Raw genomic sequence first — 20,640 nt, 5'->3', positions numbered from 1 at the left:
GCCATTCTTGAGGTGAAGTAGTTCAACTATTTAAAAAATCAGTATCGTATGTAAGCCTATGGCCAATTTAAAATCTTCATTTAACCTACCGTGCATGTTTTGGGGCTCTGGCAGAAAAACGGAGTACCTAGAAGAAACCCACTCGAGGACAGGGTAAACGTAACCACACAGGCGAGGCCGGATTTGAACCCAGATGCTCAGAACTGTGAGGCCGATATGCTAGCCAGTTGATTATCATGCTGCCTAAAAGGAATCAATTAATCTAAAACGATTATGTTTTAAGCTTTAGCAGCCCTGCACCTACCTCCTAATTGTGACTTCACCTCTAGTTTTTACACCACACAACAGCCCACACAGATGCATTTACACTCATTAGTAAGTTCTGTTCAAAAACAGGCATGTGTGAAGAGGGATTTGAGATCAAGGTGGGAAGTGTGACTTGTGCCAGTCATTGTGTTGTCTTCACACTCAACACTCAGCAAACGCGTTGGCATCGCAGCACATGAAAAAATGAGAACGATGATACAAAAGGAGACTTCATTGGGTAGAAATATCAGATACGATGGATGCGTGGCAGATGAAAAGAGATTGGAAATAATGTTTTGTACATACTGGACAGTAGTAGAGATCCGAAAATGTCGGACCCCTGGAGTTGGATACTGTCGTGAGTTTATGTAGGAGACCTTTCTCACTGCAGCATTCACGTTTTCTAAATCATCTCCCTCCATCACCAGAATGGATTGAGCTGGGTTAAAGTGAAACTAAAAAGACACACAAGTAAAGGATGTTTAGTGCTATTGCACAATTGAATTATGGCATTTTCTTGATTTTCTCGTGACTTTGGAGCAGAATGTTTCCGCTTTTGATTTCACCCGAAGCGTTGGATCTTAAAAACAAAGCTGTGATCTTCAAATCCATCTGAAGGATATAAATGAAGGAGATCTGTGACAATTCTGAAATTTTCACAATTCTATACAGCACACATTTACAGTAACTTGCAAAGACTAAATCAATGTGTCTCAAGAGACTTTGTCATATATTTCATTTCGGGCCGTTATTTCACATTCATGCACAATCCTTCATGAGCAGCAATTTTTGGATCATGCCAAATTCACACTTCACATGAAATTGACCACGTGAATACTTCTTGAGAGAATGAACGAACGCTGATTCAAGGATGTTGACCAGTTGACCAGTATATTTCTAACATACTGGGACCAAACATTATTGTCTTCATTTGTCATGGACTAAAACAAAAAATTGTGACCCATATGTTTTTTTTTTTTGTCATAAACAAAGAAAAAAAAATGTAAAGAATGTTGACCCAGCAAATGGATGTATAGTCATGTTTGCTTTCCTGCATGCACACTTTAAACATAGTTATTTGTGGTCAATCTTTCTTGAAAGATGGTTTGCTGCTCTGCTGATTTTGGGCTCTTAGCAGCACCACGGGGGTCTTCACACTCTGCCATTCCCTATTTCCCCTTCACACATTTCTTGCTTGCCATGGTCCTCATATCTACTTCTGTGGGTGCATTTCCTTTTCACTCCTCTAGTACTTCCTTTACTGTTATTGACCTCTTATGGTGCTGAGGCAGCCCTCCAACGAGCACCCTGGGTGACATCCTTAAGGAGCACACAGAATTATGGGAGATGGCACCCAAGAAAGAAAGTAAAGAACCTCTTGATATAATCTCCACTCTTCGTCATTCTCACAGCCCAGGTTACATTTGGTACATTTTATGAGCAGTGACAGAACTTTTGTTTCCCTCCCACTCTGAATGTGCAGCACATGATTTACAAAATGTTGAAGAGGAGACTCATGGAAAGGTGAAGAAAAAAAAATCTGTGCACCTGTGGTTATGTTGCAGAACCTGTATATACAGTATTTAAACTGTACAACATTGCAAAATGTGGGCACTATATAGACATGACCATCAAATTGGCTGCACATTCAAGTGGAAGAAGATAAGCAACTGTTCCCCCTTTGCAGCGAGAATCCCGTCGAGTAAGCCCAAATTCAAGATTTTCAAATGTGTTTAAGAGTTTGTGTCCATTCTGTAGCTAATTATTAATCCTATTCCTTAATGATTTTAATATCAATTCTCATCGGGTGAGGGGATGAAATAACCCAAATGATGGCTAATATATATATATTTATACAGTGAAGAAAATAAGTATTTTAACAGCCTGCTATTTTGCAAGTTCTCCCACTTCATGGAGGGGTCTGAAATTTTCATCATAGGTGCATGTCCACTGTGAGAGAGATCATCTAAAAAGAAAAATCAAGAAATCACAATGTATGATTTTTTTTAATGATTTATTTGTATGATACAGCTGCAAAAAGTATTTGAACACCTGAGAAAACCAATGCTAATATTTGGTGCAGTAGGCTTTTGTCTGCAATTACCGAGGTCAAACGTTTCCTCTAGTTATTCGCCAGGTTTGCACACACTGCAGGAGGGATTTTGGCCTATGCTCCACACAGATCTTCTCTAGATCGGAAAGGTTTCTGGGCTGTTGCTGGGAAACACGGAGTTTCAGCTCCCTCCATAGATTTTCTGTTGGGTCTGCGACACGCCAGAACATTATTATGATTCTTATGGAGCCACTTCTTGGTTTTCCTGGCTGTGGATCGGGTCAAGAGGTTGTTCTCCAAAATCTCACACTACATGGCCACGGTCATCCTCTCCTTAATAAAGTGTAGTCGTTCTGTCCCATGTGTAGAAAAACACCCCTAAAGCATGATGTTACCACCCTCATGCTTCACAGTAAGGATAGTGTTCTTGGGATGGAACTCATCATTCCTCTTCGTCCAAACACGGTTAGTGGAATTATGACCAAAAAGTTCCATTTTGGGCTCATCTGACCACAAAACTTTCTCCCATGACTCCTCAGTATCATCCAAATGGTCATTGGCAATCTTAAGATGGGGCTTGACATGTGCTGGTTTAAGCAGGGGAACCTTCCGTGGCATGCATGATTTCAAACCATGACGTCTTATTGTATTACCAGGGTTATTGGTTCCAGCTCTTTTCAGGTCATTGACCAAGTCCTGTCGTGTAGTCCTGGGCTGATTCCTCATGTTTCTAAGGATTATTGAGACCCCACGAGGTGATATCATGGGGCTCCACTCCGATTGAGATTGACCGTCATGTTTAGCTTCTTCCATTTTCTAATGATTGCTCCAACAGTGGACGTTTTTTCACCAAGCTGCTTGGCAATTTCTCCTTAGCCCTTTCCAGCCATGTGGAGTTGTACAATCTTGTCCCTGGTGTCTTTGGAGAGCTCTTTGGTCTTGGCCATGTTACAAGTTTGAGTCTTAATAATTATAAGGGGTGGACAGTTTTTTATGGAGCTAATGACCTCACACAGGTGCATCTGATTTAGGATAATATATGGAGTGGAGGTGGACTTTTAAAGGTGGACTAACAGATCTTTGAGGGTCAGAATTCTAGCTGATAGACAGGTGTTCAAATACTTATTTGCAGCTGTATCACACAAATAAATCGTTAAAAACTCATACATTGTGATTTCTGGACTTTTCTGTTTAGATTATCTCTCTCACAGTGGACATGCACCTACGATGAAAATTTCAGACCCCTCAATGATTTCTAAGTGGGGGAACTTGCAATATAGCAGGGTGTTCAAATACATATTTTCTATATATATATATAAATAATTTTGTAATATGATAATAGAAAAGATGTTTCTGCATGTTAAATTTTTTTATCCCAAATTAAAGAAATGAAAGCTTTACAAGTGTTGGAAGAAGCCTGGTATCATCTTTTCGTGTGAAATACAACCAAACTTTGAGTGCTTACACCTTGACCCGATGTTGGAGAAAAAATACAAGTACTGTGTGTAACAACAGTGCTGTATTAAATGAACAAAATCTTAAATACTGCAGTTAATTTTATATCCTGATAACATTATACTGTATGTATGTATGTATGTATGTATGTATGTAATGACGCAACCAAACTCAGCGGCGGCTCGCTCGCCTCGTGGTGATGAGCTACAACGAATTTATGACAACTAATCTGCATTGGAGACTCCATGTTGGGGAAAAAATAGAACTACTGTGTAACAACAGTGCTGTATTATATGAACAAAATCTTAAATACTGCAGTTAATTTTATATCCTGATAACATTATACTGTATGTATGTATGTATGTATGTATGTAATGACCCAACCAAACTCAGCGGCGGCTCGCTCAGCTCGTGGTGATGAGCTACAACGAATTTATGAGAACTAATCTGCATTGCAGGTCACATTGCTTGAGTAGCCAATTGCTTTGCCAGCGTGGTTGCCAGTGGAGTCGACCAGCACATTTCTCCATGGAATCCACGGTAAACAAACAAATAATTCCTATGAATCGAATAATTGAGAACCAGATCTCGAAAAGACAGTTTTTTTTCATTCACAACCCTACCGCTGTGTTACTGCCTGTGTGTGTACCTTGATGCTCTTATCCAAACTTTCAAGGGAGTTGATGTCCAGTCCTTCTTTGCAAGCCTGTAGACAGGAAATTACTTTTTGACTCTCAATCTTTCCTGGTCGGATTGTCAATCCAGATAAACTGCCTCTGAAGTACTGAGTAAACCTTGGCTTGGCCACCTCACCACCTACACATGGACACACAGACACACACAAAAATACAGCGAATATTAAACTTCTTTTAATTGTACTTAATTTTAACTTCTGAAAGGTTGCACGCTTATCCTCAAAAGGGTGATGTGCATCCTGAAGCCTATCCCAGCTGACTCTAGGCGAGAGGCGAGGTACACTCTGAACGGGTTGCCAGCCAATTGCTCACAAATACAAACCATTCACATCTACGAGCAATTTACAATTAATGCATGTTTTGTAGATGCGGGAGGAAATCCGAGTGCCATTACATTAGAACTAATGCTGAGCATTCGTGAGTTGAGTAGCTAAAAGTGTGCCCAAAAGATGCCACTTGTTTTTCTGTTGTGTAATACGTAAACTTTTTTTTTAACATAAAACACACTCACAGTGTGCCAGTTGTCTCATCCTGAACCAGACATAATGATATTTAAGCACTGTGACCTTATTCACATATGGTACATCATCACGTCATGATAGGACACGGCATTCTTGCAACTTAACTGACTTACACGAGGTCACGGTTATCATTAATCACTGGCACGAGAAACTGAACTGGAGCTCACTTCACTTCTTTCAAGTGTGCCACTGAAGTGTACCATGCTTGAGCTTGATGTGAAGACTCCCAATTGGGATTTTAGGGGCTTGAGCACAGTATTGATTTCCTAGTGTCAGTAGACCTTTAAAGCCGGTCCTTTAAACTCTCTAAGATTGCTTCATAGAGTTGTTAGGTTAAGAAAGGAAGGTCAAACATTTTAAAGATGAGAGCCATGGAGGTTGTCAGTTTCTATGCCAGAAAGCCTAATGTGCAAAAAGGTTACAAATGGTGTCATTGAACTTTAGATAACACTACAGATGCCTCATTCTTCTTTCCCTACACCAGAAATAGCTTCTCTCAGATTCCAAGTTACCACATTAATGAGATTATTCATATGAGAGTTGAACCTGAAGTCTGAATTCCTAGAAAGCTAACAGTTAAATATTCAAGAAAGAAGATATTCACCAAATCACCATTTATTTGCTCTGATTTACACAGAATGTCAAGTCGTAGAAAAAAAAGTCAACTTTCCGTCTTGATTGCAGTACTCAACGACTGATGACATTGATACTAATTGAAGTAATTGTGGTCAACTGCAATTGAAGTTAATGGGAGCCTCAGCCTCATTTCTGCATTCTCTGCTGCACTTTCTCAGAGAATGTCCAGCTTGACCCAGTTAACCCTAATTCCCAGGTGACAGTACAGGCTCATGTATCACTGATCAAATGATGTACCAGTAAGATCAAAAGCTCACTCTGTCCAGGTGGAGACTGGCGACACAGCTGAGCACCCCTGGAAACAATCGTTCATACTCTTATTTTCCTGGTGCCGCCAAATTGAGCAGGTTTCCCACATAAAAATATGCAAGGTAAAATAAATATACTGAATGAATGAAAGTGAATCAATCATCTGTGGCCACTTTCAGTATGTCTGTATTGAGCAAAAAATAGAAGAAATATGAGGAAAATTGAGTAATAAAAGTGGATAAATGTAAAATCGGTGCAATTAAATGGACTGTACTTTTATTGCGCTTTATCTACACCGGCACCAAAGTGCCCAAAGTGCTGTGCAAAGTCTCACATTCACCCACGATAATATAACAAGAGGCAGCTGCTGCCATGCCCTCTGGGAGCAAATTAAGGTTCATGTCTTGCCCGAGGAAACTTCCACATGTGGACAGTTGTCGCCAGAATTCGAACCGGTGACCCATCAGTCATTGGAGAAGCCGCTCTAACTACTGATCCTCAGCTCCCCGGGCAAACAGATCAAAGCTACACGTCACTATACAATACAAACTGGCTTACTGATCCTTATTATCCTTTCTCTAAAAAATATATATACATTTTAAAACTCCAGGGTTCTAGGATCCAAACATCAGTGATCATATTTTAATGATTAAACGTACAATATTATGGAAACGTATTGCTGCCACACCAAAAAAAAGGTCGCTATCACGCTATAACGTGATATTTTTCACATTATAATGTGGTTAATTACACATTATAATTTGAATCATTTCACATTATAAAGTGAAAAGTTTCACATTACAATGTAATTCATTTCATGTTATAGTGTGAAACTTTCATGTTATAACATGATATGCTCTACGTTATAATGTAGATTTGTTTCATGTTATAACATAGTACATAATAAATAAATAAATAAATTTCACCCCTCTTCACCCCGCCCCCAAAAGGCAATTACCTCCGGTTCTACTACGTGTTCCATTACATTACTACATGTTCTTGCTCCATGTGTCTTTGGGTACATCACGACTCAGTAAAAAGCTCACCAAATCCATGTTTTGTGCAACACTCAATGAGAGTCCACTTCTGGGTGTGTCTTCCTGTATGCCACCTTGGAAGGATGTGAGGTCACAACAAGTTGACGCCAATTTTTCAGGTTATAACATTGAACTCATTAGGTTTTACCGTGGTATGTTTCATGTTATAATGTGATAAATCACATGTTATAACGTGATTTATTTCACATTATAACATGAAATGTTTCACGTTATAATGTGAAATGAATAATGTTATAACATGAAATGATTCACATTATAATGTGTAATTAACCAGATTATAACATGAAACATATCATGTTATAACATGAAACATCCACATTATAACGTGAAACATATCACGTTGTAACGTGATAGCAACCTTTTTTTTGGGGGGGGGGGCAGCGATAGGCTTCAGTACAATATAACAAATTTCCTAGCCAGCATAAAAAATTATTGGTCTGGGTTCTGTCCATGGACCTTTATTGTGCCAAGGCAAATATTTTTTCTTTGAAAAATCTCAATACATACCACTACAAAATAAAAAAAAAATTCCAAAATGCTCATCCAGACAACAATTACGCACCTTCTGTTATCTGAAGGAGGAGCATTAAGTGTTCTGTTTATCACTGTGTTACTGACAAAATATGTTTTGGACACATTAATAAAATTTAATATATTTTAATGGCACACGTGATGACTGCTCTAAAGTATGCTACCAGGTACCAAAATCATATTTAACTGTTGCATGTGGTGATTGGCATGAGCGCTGCCAGGGATTTGTGGCTATGTGATAAAAATCACTCGGGCTCTTCCACGACAATGCTGCAAATTGAAAATACAATACTATTTTGTTAGACCTCTGTCAGATACTGGCTCTTAGAATTGTCATCACCCCCACTCTCCCCCTCCCCATATGGCACCCCTGCAGGTTAGCAATCTAGTAAGCAATATTATAAAACAAATTCAGCACAGTTACAAAATTCATACTTTTCCCACCTTACCTTAAGATAACGATCCACTCTGTCCCTCCTTGAGAGATGTTATCAATATAAATAGGCGACAGACAAATTAAAAGGATCGTGAAAATTAATGAGCTGCTGTGGAGCAGAAATGATACAAGTGAATATCCCACTTTACAGAGTCAGTTATTTGAGATGATAACGCTCTACGGCGGGTCTGCATCACCTTTATGTTTACTGAAGAGTTTGCTCAACATCATTTGTATCTTTTTTAAAGGCGTAGCAACTGACACTCATAAGGCACGGAAAAACCAGAAATGTAATCGCGACTTCTGTCTTTTTGTAGGAAGGATAATGTTACATTTATTTAAACCGGCAATTACTATCATCATCCTACATGTTGCCGTAAATATAGAAGCAGCAATGTAGGATATGCTTCCAATGTTGGTCCGGTTTTTGTTATTCTCTCGTTGTTTGAGCTATTCTGCCTTACCTGGTGTGTCAATTAGATAAGTCTAGCTAACAGTTTTCCAACTGAAACTTAATTGTCATGATCATTTTAAATCATAAAACAACTGTTACTTTAGCATCAACACATCAGCACAAGATAAAAATGAACATCTAAAAATACAGGAAATGTGACTGTGTTGAGAAAAAAATGCAAATACATTTTAGTTTAGTTTGAGTTTAGTTTGGTGACCGTCTACTTCTTGACGTCCTTTCGTGGACTCCACTTGTGTCAGACCATCAGGCTAAAGGCCTTTGCATGAGTCTGATTCCCGTCAACTTTTCCATTCATCATGTGTGCACTGAAGTGCCGTAAGCGCATTTTGATATGACAGCGAGTGACTCGTCAATGCAGAGGGTGTCTGAAACTCGCTTTCGGGTCATCGTATTGAAAAATGTTCTAATTTGAAGCGTTGAGATGGTGACGTTAAAAAGCTCCTTCAATGGAAGTAATTTCTGCGTTATTTCTTGGCTGATTTGTTCTGTAAACAGCAAGGGGAAAAAGAAAGACCCTCGAATACATGGAGTTTCTCTTCATCCCAAATGTCTTTAGCCTGAAATACTTCAACGCACTCAAAGGTGAAACTGTAGCTCACGGACAAGCACAAAGTCTCCAAGGCTCCAACAACAACAATCCTTTTGTTGTCTCCTCCTCCTTACATGATGCATTTTTATTTTGTTGGTCCATTTTATTCATTTGATCAAATTTTGCAGTAATTTAAAACAAAATAGTCCACTGGTAGGAATGTCCTTTGTCTATTTGTTCCCTGTCATTGAGTGGCAACCAGTCGAGGTATCCTGACGCCTGAATGGGAAAGGCACCACCTCTCCAGTGACCCTAGACAGGATAAGCAGTAGAAAATGTATGTTTTATAGATTCAGGTATTTCTAAGCTGGCAGACTTGCATTGTATTGTAAATTTCTGCTCAAAAGGTTCAGGGACCAAAGGTGCGAACACTCACTCATGCTAATGCTGCTGTATAGTGTAATGCATGATGCCAGTATGTCAACATAAGTCAGTGAGCCATGCTCAGTGATAAATGAAACTCATTTTCATCAGTTGATAAAAATAATTTATTGCCGACCATTATTTCACTTTTACATTCATGCACAACTGATTAATGCTCTCAACTGCTAATGGTGGGATGATACAGATTTAATTACCATTTTACCGAAAGGCTATATAGTCTTGTGACTGTAAACGCAATGTTTCACAGCACAAATATCAGGAATGTGATCATTCTCAATTACATTTACTTGCTGTGGTCATGACAGAATCTGCTTATATTAAATAATGCTGACTGGCCAGTTAATGGTTGTGAGCCATGAAATTACATCAAAGAATATAATTAAAATGTCACTGCTGGTTGGAAACAAGCTTGTTTTTGAACTGACATTTTATTTGTGTTCTTTTTTTTTTTTTCCACGCGTCACTTTCTTATCTGAATTACAAGGCATAAGTACCAAGGAAGTCAAGGGACACACCTCTGAATCCATTATATAATGAATAATAATAATAATTTAGGCTTCACATCGTTGTCCCTCCTTAAACTTACAATCTGATATCAGCAAGAGATTTTTGAAGAATTGTATGATTCGGGCTAAGCGTGGACCTAAATATCAATACAGGGATACTGGATATCATCTCGATAAATCAAAACACAACTACCAGGCAGATATTGATACTATAGCAAGTGATATTCATGATTCCTGTTCTGCAAGTTAATGCTCTGTTCATTTTTTTGATGGAGTGAAGAATTACAACACCTTCGACAATAGCCTATTGTTCACATTTTTTAAAAGAAATACTGTTGTGGAATTTGTTTACACATTACAATGATGATTGTCACGTAATCCCTGCCTTGTGATATTATCATCAATGCTGGCAAACTATAATCACGGTGAATTACTCTACAATTTCCACTCCTACTATAAATCCTGTGGGAACAATTTCAAAGATGACTATTTTTAACACACCCCAATGCACAAAGCAATATCCATAATACCATGGTCATATAAGTCTGCTGTAGAAGAAGTTGCCTGCCTTGAGTTCAACCCCATTAAAACCATTCAAATCATACCATTCCATTTTCAATTTTGTGAACTTTTTGTATCATTTTATGTTTCATAAGAAAATGTAATATAAAATATAATTAAAAAGAAACTGTTCAACCTCCAGAGATTGCGAGCCAGCATCAGTGAATTCTGTCATCATCATGCCGCTCCAGCCCGGGCTGAGCGGGTGCCCGCGCGGCCGCGCTAATTGGGAGGCACACACCTGTGCCTCATGCGGGCTGATTATCCCCTGTATATATATGACCCCGATGACAACTAGTCCTCCGCCAGATCGTTGATTCCCATGCCTCGTTCCCGCACTCCCGTATCCCTGACCGTCTACCCGTGTGTACCGACCTTCGCCTGTTCTCCGACTGACCCCGTAAGCCTGACTCCCTTGATACTCCTGCCTGCTTTGCTCGTTCTCCCGTGTACCGACTCCTGCCTGCCCGCTGATCTGCTCTCTATGCCCGGCGTCCCAACTACTGCTGCTGCACCTGACTGCCTGCCTGATCCCCGACTGTGGAACAATAAACATTTTTCCCCGAACTACCTTGCGTCTCACGAGTCCTGCATTTGGGTCCTACCTCCGTTTCAATGGGTCGTGACAGAATGATCTGGCCAAAACAGGACCAAGCGGGAAAGACCCGGCGTCGGCGGGACCGACGGCTGGAGGACCAAGCCTGTCTGATCCGGGTAGGCTCCATGACATCCTCCACTTCCGTGTCATACGCTGCGCCGGCGAGCTATGTCCGACCACGACCCGTCCAGCACCGCATATTCTTTTGGACTCAGATTTTTCGGACTATGAGGAGGACCTTGATTTATATGACCAGCTGCCTGAGTACGACTCAGATTATTTTGATTACGAATCTCTTTGCCCGATCTTTCATCCCAGTCAGTTCGCTTCACCTCCCCAGGTTTCCAGCACCTGAGTGTCTTCGCTCGGTAGGTCCGAGTACACCAACCTGTTTGTGGGAACGCCCAGGCCGGGTGCTCCCTTGTGCCTCCCGCTGGACGGCAACAAAGACTCCGTCCTCGTCCTCCCACTCCTCGCCGGCAACGGTGAAACCAGCAGACCCGCAGCTGGTGGCGAAGCTTCCAGCCCAGAGGGAGGAGGAGCCGCCAAATCACGAGGTGTTCTGCCGCGAAATGTGGGCGGAGATAGAGAGGCAGAGCGCCGAATTGGTGGCTCTCACAGCCCAGGTCCACCAAGGATTATAGAACGAGCCGAGCTACGCTGACGTCATGATTGCGACGGACTCGTCACTGACTTTTGCTCACGCGGCAGTGGCAACGGATCCGCTACCAAGCAAGGCTCATCTCGCTGTCGCAATGGATTTGCTGCCGAGACATGCCCACGTTGCAGTTTCGACGGACTCGTTACTGACTTATGCTCATGCGGCGGTGGCCACTTATCCGCTGCCGAGCAGAGCTCAAGTGGCAGTGGAGACTGATCCGCCGACGCTTCACCTTGCTGTCCATGTGGTGGCGACGTTTCCGCAGCCGCTCCACGCTCCTGCTTCATCGGCGACCGGTCCGCAGTCACCCCCCTTTCCTGCTCTGACGGCGACTGGCACGCCCATACATTCCCGTCCGGGAGGAGGTGGCGAGGACGCCGACGCCGCCTTCTCACATTCCCGTCCAGGAGGAGGTGGCGATGGTTGCGCCGCTGCTTTCTCACGTTCCCGTTCAGGAGGAGGTGGCGACGCCGCCGCCTTCTCACGTTGCTGTCCAGGAGGAGGTGGTGAGGCCACTGTCGCCGCCTTCTCACCTTGCCGTCCAGGAAGATGTGGTGATGGTTGCGCTGCCACTGCCTTCCCACGTTGCCGTCCAGGAGGAGGTGGCGCGGCCGCCGCCTTCTCACATTGCTGTCCAGGAGGAGGTGGCGATCCGGACCCCCTTCCACCCGCCCCTGGATGTGTTAATTATTGCCTCTGTGTTTCTTTCGTTTAGGCACGTCTGGGAGCCGTGCTTTAGGGGGGGGGGGATACTGTCATGATCTTGCCGCTCCAGCCCAGGCTGTGCGGGTGCCCACGTGGCCGCGCTAATTGGGAGGCACACACCTGGGCCTCATGCGGGCTGATTATCCCCTGTGTATATAGAGGACCACGATGACGACTGGTTCTCCGCCAGATCGTTGAGGTTCATGTCCCGTTCCAGCACTCTAGTATCCCTGATCGTCAACCCGTGTGTGCCGACCTTCGCCTGTTCTCCGACCGACCCCAAAAGCCTGACTCCTTTGACACTTCTGCCTGCTTTGATCGTTCTCCCGTGTACCGACTCCTGCCTGCCCGCTCACCTGCCCTCTTCGCCTGACGTCCCAACTACCGCTGCTGCACCTGACTGCTGCCCGATCCCCAACCATTGAATAATAAACGTTTTTCCCGATTTACATCTGCATCTCCCGTGTCCCCCTGCATTTGTGTCCACCCTCCGTTTCGATGGGTCGTGACAAACTCTAAGCCCTCAAATGTCCTTCTGCAACAAATACCCACAGACTCATGCCAAAATGTTGCACAAAGCTTTGGCTGCACAGCTTCATCTGTGTATTTTTCTCCTTTTTGTATGTGTAATGGCCAGATGTCTTAAAATATCTGTCCATGTAGTATACATTTTCATTGCTTGAGCCGTGCGATTCACTTTTTTGATGGTGCTGGCCCAAGATCTGAAGCCTCAAGACTTACGCAGTGGCTGATCTTATCCCTTTCAGAAAGCGGGCCATCAGCAGAGTCCTTTGAAAAGGCAATTTGCACTGGCTAATGGCTTTGGTTAAGATTCAAGTCTTGCTTTACAACTACTTAGTGAGGCTTAACCCCAAACAAGAAAAGCAGAAATAGGCTCTGCACTCCCTTTTCCATTCTTTTAATCCTTCAGGCTTGCAGTTTTCAATCAACAAATTTCAACGGGCGGATGAAGAGAGTAGGATCACTGCTGCAGATAAAAGTAATAGAGGAATGACCTGCGCTTGCACAAAACTCATCTTCAACCTTTTATTTGAGACAAAGAATCACAGAGAGGCCTCATTTGGGCAATCAAATCAGCTGCAGGTTGTGGAAAAAGTACCCTTTATTGTACCCTGGTGCAATTACTGTCAGCTATCTGTTCAAAAGCACAATTTAATTATATGACTCCATTCAGATTGGTTCAATCATTTGTCAAACACAGTTTAAATGTCCTTTTATAATTGAACTGTTCATTCAGTACCAAAGATCAAGTGCCACACTCATTGGTTGCCTTCGTAATGAAAAATATTAGACGTCTTTGTCCTGGCTAGGATATCAAAGAGGTGCTAAAGCACCATAATGCCACACTTAAGGCCAATTTTACTGCGACACTGATTTTAATCTTTCACAATGAATCAATTGCTTCACATTTAGTCACTGACAAGTCTGATAGTACTGAATGTGTATGTATATAGTTACAAGAAAAGGTGAAAAGGATTCATCTGCATGAATCAGTCATAAAATGTAACCTAATTTGCATCTAAGTCACAACAATAGACAGAGACAATCTATTTAAACTAATAGCACACAAACAAAATAAAAACTGTATTCTTGTTTTTATTGTTTAGACCAGGTTAACATTCAAAGTGCAGTGTGGCGAAAGTATGTGAAATTATAAACTCAAGAGTCAATTACTTAGAGTCCAACCAAAGTGATGAGATTTTCAGAGCTGTTAAAAGCTACCCTGTGTGGGTACAATAAAAAACTTTTGCGCGTTCTGTTCTGCACTGCATTGCATTGTTCTGCATTGCCCAGTGTGAACTAGCTTTTACACAAAGGAGCTCTCAGAATACTTACAATTATGAAATGATCACTTGCATAAAGCTGCAAATGGGCACCAAAGTATTCCTAAAAAAAAATTATTTATATTTTCTCAAGGCATTTTAAAGGAGAACTTGAAACCATCTGTCTACCAATTGAAACTTAACAGAAGATGGTTGCAGTGTTGCAGAACTTTTAGCCTGATGAAAGTTATTAGAAATGTGGTCATTTTTGCATCTGTGAACAGTTTTGGAATGGCAGTTCATTTTCGTTCAAGAGTGCTCTGTTTCGTTCGGAAGTTCCAGGCGAAAACCCGACTAAAACTACAGAATGTAATTAGCCTTCATATGTCAGTGGGGATAAATTAATTGGCAACACCCAACCCCCACTGTCCTCCTATTATACTGTATACAGTCATAGGTTGAAGTTTGAAACGTGGCTTTAAAAAAAGACAGATATCTAAGATAGATATTTATGGTTTGCATGCTGAGGATTGCACTTTGAGGTACTGTACATCCTCAGTTTCCCACCTCAGCCTGGTTCCTAGCTCAGATTGTTTTTCTGTTTTTCTTTGACTTCTTCATTCCAAAAAATACCATTAAATGGAAGACATCTTTCCCCGTGTTTTTGAGAGGGAATGGGGGAATGCTGGTAATCTGAGGGTAAGCAACGTTGAAAAAAATACAACGGTGAAGTAGTTAATTTTGGAATGGTGGATTTTGTCCAAAGTGTTCAATTAAGAACTATTATATATCACAATAGTTCAGGGAGTGCTGGAGCCAATCCCAGCTATCTTTGGGCAGGAAGCTGAGTACACTCTGAGCTGGTTGCCAGCCAATCACAGGGGAACTATAAACCAACCGCTTGTAATCACAATCATACCTAAGGGCAATTTAGAGTCTCCAAATAATGCAATTTTTGGGGGGATGTGGGAGGAAACCAGAGTTCCCAGAAAAAAACCTTACAGCAAAGGGAGTACAATACAGTTCACGTCAGGATTTGAACCTCACTGAGACTTAACCATGATGCTCTAACCAGTCTCCACTGTGCCCCAGTCAATTTTAAAACATAAATATTGACCCCCCAAAAGCTGAGCTGCTAAATATTCATCTACTGTGAAAGTCTTTCTAGAAGCATATCAACCAGATATATATTATCCTACCTTTTATTGCAGGTGACAGATCAATTAGTACAGAGGGAAGGTTAGAATTTTGAACAAATATGTTGATGCGGGCACTAATCATGAATACTCTGCAGACAGTTTTGAGCCACAGGGGCTCAATCCAGGGCAATCTGCCAGTCACTAGCTGGTAATACTGTATGTAGATACCAAAGATTTGGCTCTAGCTCGTGCAGGTCCACTGGCACATTTTCGTTTGACTCCGAGGCTAAGGGCGAATGAATAGCTTGCTTTGGCTTAGCTTTGCTGTATCTCTGACATATGTCTCAGTCAAGTACTATCTGTAGCAGAATATTGCAGCTTTATCTTATCCCAAATGTTGAATGACCTTTAACAGTCTATTTGCTAATGCATGGTCACATTTTTGTGAAGCTTGAGCAGGATTTTGTGGTCATCATCTTGGAACACATCTTATGCCATCAAAAGGACCACTTCTTCAGCACTTGCTGGAAGTACATATTTGTCTCCTATGTCCACACCATTGTGTCTGGAGCGAACAAACTCCAAGGATTCACTAAGAAGAATCTCACAGTCATGGCCCCGTCACACCATGACGTTCTGGTCAGTGTTCTATAGCGTTTGAGGAAACGTTGGTAGTCGCCCATGGTCGCCAGGATAGCTCCAGAAGACCGTTGTTTGAACGCTAGTGAACGTCATTGATCGCTGGGAATCGGCAGAGAACGCCGGTCCGGAAAAAAAGTTTTGAACGTGCACAAAAGTTCTCACCGAGACCAGCGTTCATCAACGTTTAATTTTAAACGCTGCAGAATGTTCAAGAATGTCCGTGGAACGTTTTACTAAGGTTCGCTGAGCGTTGCACGCGTTTGGCTATCGTTAGTCAGTCGTAACTCTAGCTTTACTTGGTTGTTACTTAATCGTTTGCTTTGCATTGAACGACTCACTGGCGACCTGTCAACGACCACTGAACAATCCCCTAGTGCACACAGTGTGTAACTAAAGTGAAACGAACGTCGTTTGGCGTCCACTTAGCGTCATTCGAGCGTTTCCCGTACTTCCATGCTTATGGGGATATAAACCGATGCTTTGTAAGCAAGGTCCATTTAATATTAAGCTACAGTAGAGACCACCTACTATGGAAGATCCAGAAAGCAGCAGTTCGTTTTAGCGGAAACAGCCCAGTCCAAGATCCTCCAATCCTTTCTCTGCTTCTTTTGTCTCTTTGACCATCCTCACTAGGGTTTGCAAGGTGTTTAGGGTTCCCAGGGGGTGTCACATGGTGTGTGACTTCGTGGACGTGCTCTTCCTCCTGCTGTTGTTTTTCCTCCAAACACATTGTTCGTGATGAAAGAGGCTTAGCTTTCTTACTATCAGCGCTGGTTGCTGAAGTCCGCGCCCTAACTTTTTTTCTTCTCAGCGGCATGATGCTCACTGTTCTAACTCACGACGACAACTGAAGTGAATATGAACTTTCCAACGTTTTAGTGCCCGTTCCACTGTAAAAATTCCACGCCAGCAAAATGCTTTTCTGTGGTTATTCACCCATTGGTCACACGCTCAACATGCTCGTCTTACGTTGACAAATCGCTCGTCGCGCCCCAACGACGCGTTTGCACACGCTAATGGTTTTTAGGGGTATCTTATTTGGTCGCTGTTACACGCTTTTTGTGCGTTAGACACACGTTAAGTCTTGCGTCAGACACGCGTTAATCACACGCCAGATGTGTCATCCACGTTTCAGAACGCTGAAAAATAGAATGATTGAAATATTCAGAGGACGTTGACCAGAACGTCATGGTGTGATGGAGCCTTCAGGCACGTGGTAAGGTGTCAAGAATGTGGCGTTAACTTCATCCAGACTTTTGTCTTCAATTCATCTTATGTGTTTGTTTTTCTTGAAGACCATGTTCTATTTGATTTTAATGTCTTATCTGTGACAAAAGCTGTGTCCTAATCCAGCTATCTTGCATTTGATGTGCCTGAAGTGTTTGCTCCCCAAATCGTTTCTTTGCAGACTTCATTGAAACAAACGTTAACTCGGTCTATGTGGTCAGTACAAACTGTCATTTTTTTCCATTCGAGACAGGCAGTCTCTAACAGATTAAAGACTAACATGGCATCAGGTAATGTCAACATTTCATCCCGTTTCTCCTGAAACTTTATCATGTAATTGAAAAGAAATGAAGATGTCTTCTATTAACTGTTTAAAATTGCACTACACTTGATGTGTAATTTCTTTTCTCTTTTTGAGGAATACAACATCCAGTTTCCCAAATACAGTAATGTGTCTATACTATTGTCGTTGTCAAGATTGTCTATAGGAATCCGCATACTGATTTTGTTGGTTCTTCCTTCCATGTCCGAAGCCAAAGCAAGCAAATGCTTTTTCTTGTCCAATTCGGTGATTCATTTCAACACTTTTATTTCATTTTTCCAACAATGGTCTGGTCACACCATACTTTAGCGGTACTTTGTAATTAAAACCCATCCTCTAACGATCTTCATTGTGACTTCTATATTTAGTAAATATAACATTTATGTTTTTTAAATACTGTACTTTTATTCAGCGAACTTGCCAACAACTTATTTAACCTTCTGCCATCACACCCCTTGTGCACACTGGACATGTCATAAATTCCTGTCTGTGGAATGGAGTAATAGCATTGGAGTAATCCGATATACTAAATGATTTTAACACAATTTTAACAGGCTCAACTTGTTAATAAATTCCGAGGTTCCTATACATCTTCTCCCTTGCATTGTGACATTTGCATGTTTTCAGTCAAAACATGAAAGCTGTTTGTATTAAGTGTTGAAAGTGTTTATCTATTCCAATTTAAATAAAGATCAGATCACAATGTATGACCAATTTAGGGAGAAATTGAGGTAAATACCAAAGGATTCATATGCGCTTTTAAAAAAACTGTTTATAAGAAGTACAGTACGTATTTAGTGGTTTTGTTGGTTAGTTTTTTTAAAGGCTCCTCTATAGTTCCTTTAAAGTACTGAACTTTTGAGCCGATGTGACAAATACACATTATCAAATGAGTAATTATGGATTTTTTTAACTGCTACAGGCAGTTTGAGGGCAAACCATCCGTCCATCTATCCATCAATGCAGTTTCTATACTGTTTGTCCTCATTAGCATTGCAGGTGAGCTGAAGCTTATCCCAGTTGGGTTTGGGTGAGCGGCGGGGTACGTACAGCTTGGACTGATTGCCAACCAATCCTGGGCAAGAAGCCAAGTCAACAAAACAAAACAATGGCCCGACCATTCTCGCAAAGTTTCTAGAAGCACTGCTCAAAACTCTGATCAGTTGCACTCGCAAGATGCTGGTTGATTTTTGATCTGGTTTGAACTGAAGGACGTGCTATTCTCCTTACAACCATGGAACGATTAGAATGATGCTGAAAAAATTCTGATCACCTTGCCAGCAGGCACCAACTGTGAGCTGCATGTCGATCTGTGACGGGTGAATGGGCCAGTCATCAGTCACCAGGTATGGGTCATATGTCACTCCATCCACATAGAGAGTCACCACTGGAAACTCGACATTGATAACATAGTAATGCCATTCCTTGTCGCAGATCTGCCAGAAAGCAAGAGAGAAAGAAGATATTATATGATAAGTGAATATTTAGGAAGTCAGTCACATTCAATATTGTCTTCAACCTTATATGAACATCTTACTGAAGGAAGACATTGATTTCCACAGAGTAAGTAAATGCAACGGTATCCAAAATTAATGGAGAGCATAAAGTTCTGAGTTTTACAGTCGGAATCTAAGCTCTCTCCTCTCTTGTGTGCAGTTTACTTATGACTTCCTACGACATTCTCAAACATGCACATTTGGTTATTTGAAGGTTCTAAATTGCTGTATATATGCGCTTCGTTTGGATGGTGACCAATCTAGAGTGTACCTGCATCTTCAAAAATCAAAATCAGTCAGGATAGGCTACAGTGCACCTGGAACACTAATGAGTACAAGGATGGATGGAATTAAGTGTGAACTTAATTCCAAAGAGGTATTTTAAATGCTAATGCTAAGATAAGTTGGAGCCATATAGCCCAGTGAAATTGTACCGGGCCCACACCTGGAGTAATGTGATGAAAAGATGAAGCTAATTGCAATACATTAGCGTTTGATCCTCTTCTGAGGACGGCTTTAGTGTCCCACTCATCAGCATGCTTGACCATGTACTTGATTGTACAAGCACCCTGATGCCTGTTGTTAATATTTTGCATAATAATTCATTATTGCCACAGTAGTGGCAACGCTTACGGAGCTGTGTTTCACCTTTTCCTCTTGTCAGTTCTCATTCAATGAGGGTTAGCCACTCAACACTTGGCCTCGGGTGACCTCACTCTGTGTTCATGCTAGCACAGCAGATGTGAATTCTAATCAATGGAGTTGTTTTTGGTCGTGCGAGGCACAACATTGAACTTGGTGTGGTTACTCGCCATGGCTGCTTGACACAGAACATCAATATCTGGGGTTAGTCCCGGGAATCAATGTAGGGTCATGAAGGGATCAAGATCAATACATTGAGATTTTTTTTTTTAAATTTAATTTGGTGGTTGAACACAGGGTCACACCTTATGTTTCTGTAGTCACTTTAACACTAGCATCCTGGTAAATTGGGGAATCAAAGGTGTAACAGTAGAGATGGTGTTTATTTGTCTGTCTCTTCAAGACAGAACTCAACACAGCGGAACAGTGCAGTGTCCAAAATGTGCATTCACACAGGTGTAAAGAGACTATTAAATTAGCAGTGGTAATTGCTTTCAAAGCAGAAAGCCATGGGCAGTGAATCACGGGTGTTAAACTTTGCCAGTTAGGTCCCTGATACTACAACGGAAGACACTACATTTGTGGGCTATACTTTAACCACTTTATTGCATCAGAAGCTTTAAAGACTACACATATCTAGCTGATACAAAAGAGAAATTGAAATGAATGAAACAGATGCAGCTTTGTTTGGAGTAAATCAATCACATTCAAACTTATTTAATGTGAGTCAGGATTTCATTGCCAAATATAGTGGCTCTCATTTACCCCAACTAATGTTCAGGTCTTCCAGTAGCCTTTTTCTGACATGTTATCTTTGTAGCAGAAACTTAGGTTTTGTGGTTATACTGATGACTATTTCAAACTGTTCTGAATTCTCTCCACTTGTTCTTAGGTCATAGTTTCTAGCAAAAGAATAAAGTCACAAAGCATGATGCTGTCACCACCATACTACAGTATTGTGTTTTTTTA

At 41.5% G+C, this 20,640-nt stretch overlaps 1 protein-coding gene across 2 annotated transcripts in view; it reads right to left on the bottom strand.

Moving 5' to 3' along the window:
- LOC133504916 (calsyntenin-2-like) overlaps positions 1-20,640 on the bottom strand; it is a 176,362-nt gene that overhangs the window by 29,084 nt on the left and 126,638 nt on the right. For both annotated transcript variants that reach the window (XM_061827657.1, XM_061827658.1), the window contains exons 9-11: positions 18,807-18,969; positions 4,464-4,630; positions 613-761 (exon numbers count right to left, since the gene is read on the bottom strand). In XM_061827657.1, the coding sequence (XP_061683641.1) occupies positions 613-761; positions 4,464-4,630; positions 18,807-18,969 (479 nt within the window). The remainder of the gene's footprint in view (positions 1-612; positions 762-4,463; positions 4,631-18,806; positions 18,970-20,640) is intronic.

The sequence above is a fragment of the Syngnathoides biaculeatus genome, chromosome 8, assembly GCF_019802595.1.
Source record: "Syngnathoides biaculeatus isolate LvHL_M chromosome 8, ASM1980259v1, whole genome shotgun sequence".
Classification (NCBI taxonomy): Eukaryota; Metazoa; Chordata; class Actinopteri; order Syngnathiformes; family Syngnathidae; genus Syngnathoides; species Syngnathoides biaculeatus.
This window is presented reverse-complemented; position numbering and strand designations above follow the sequence as displayed.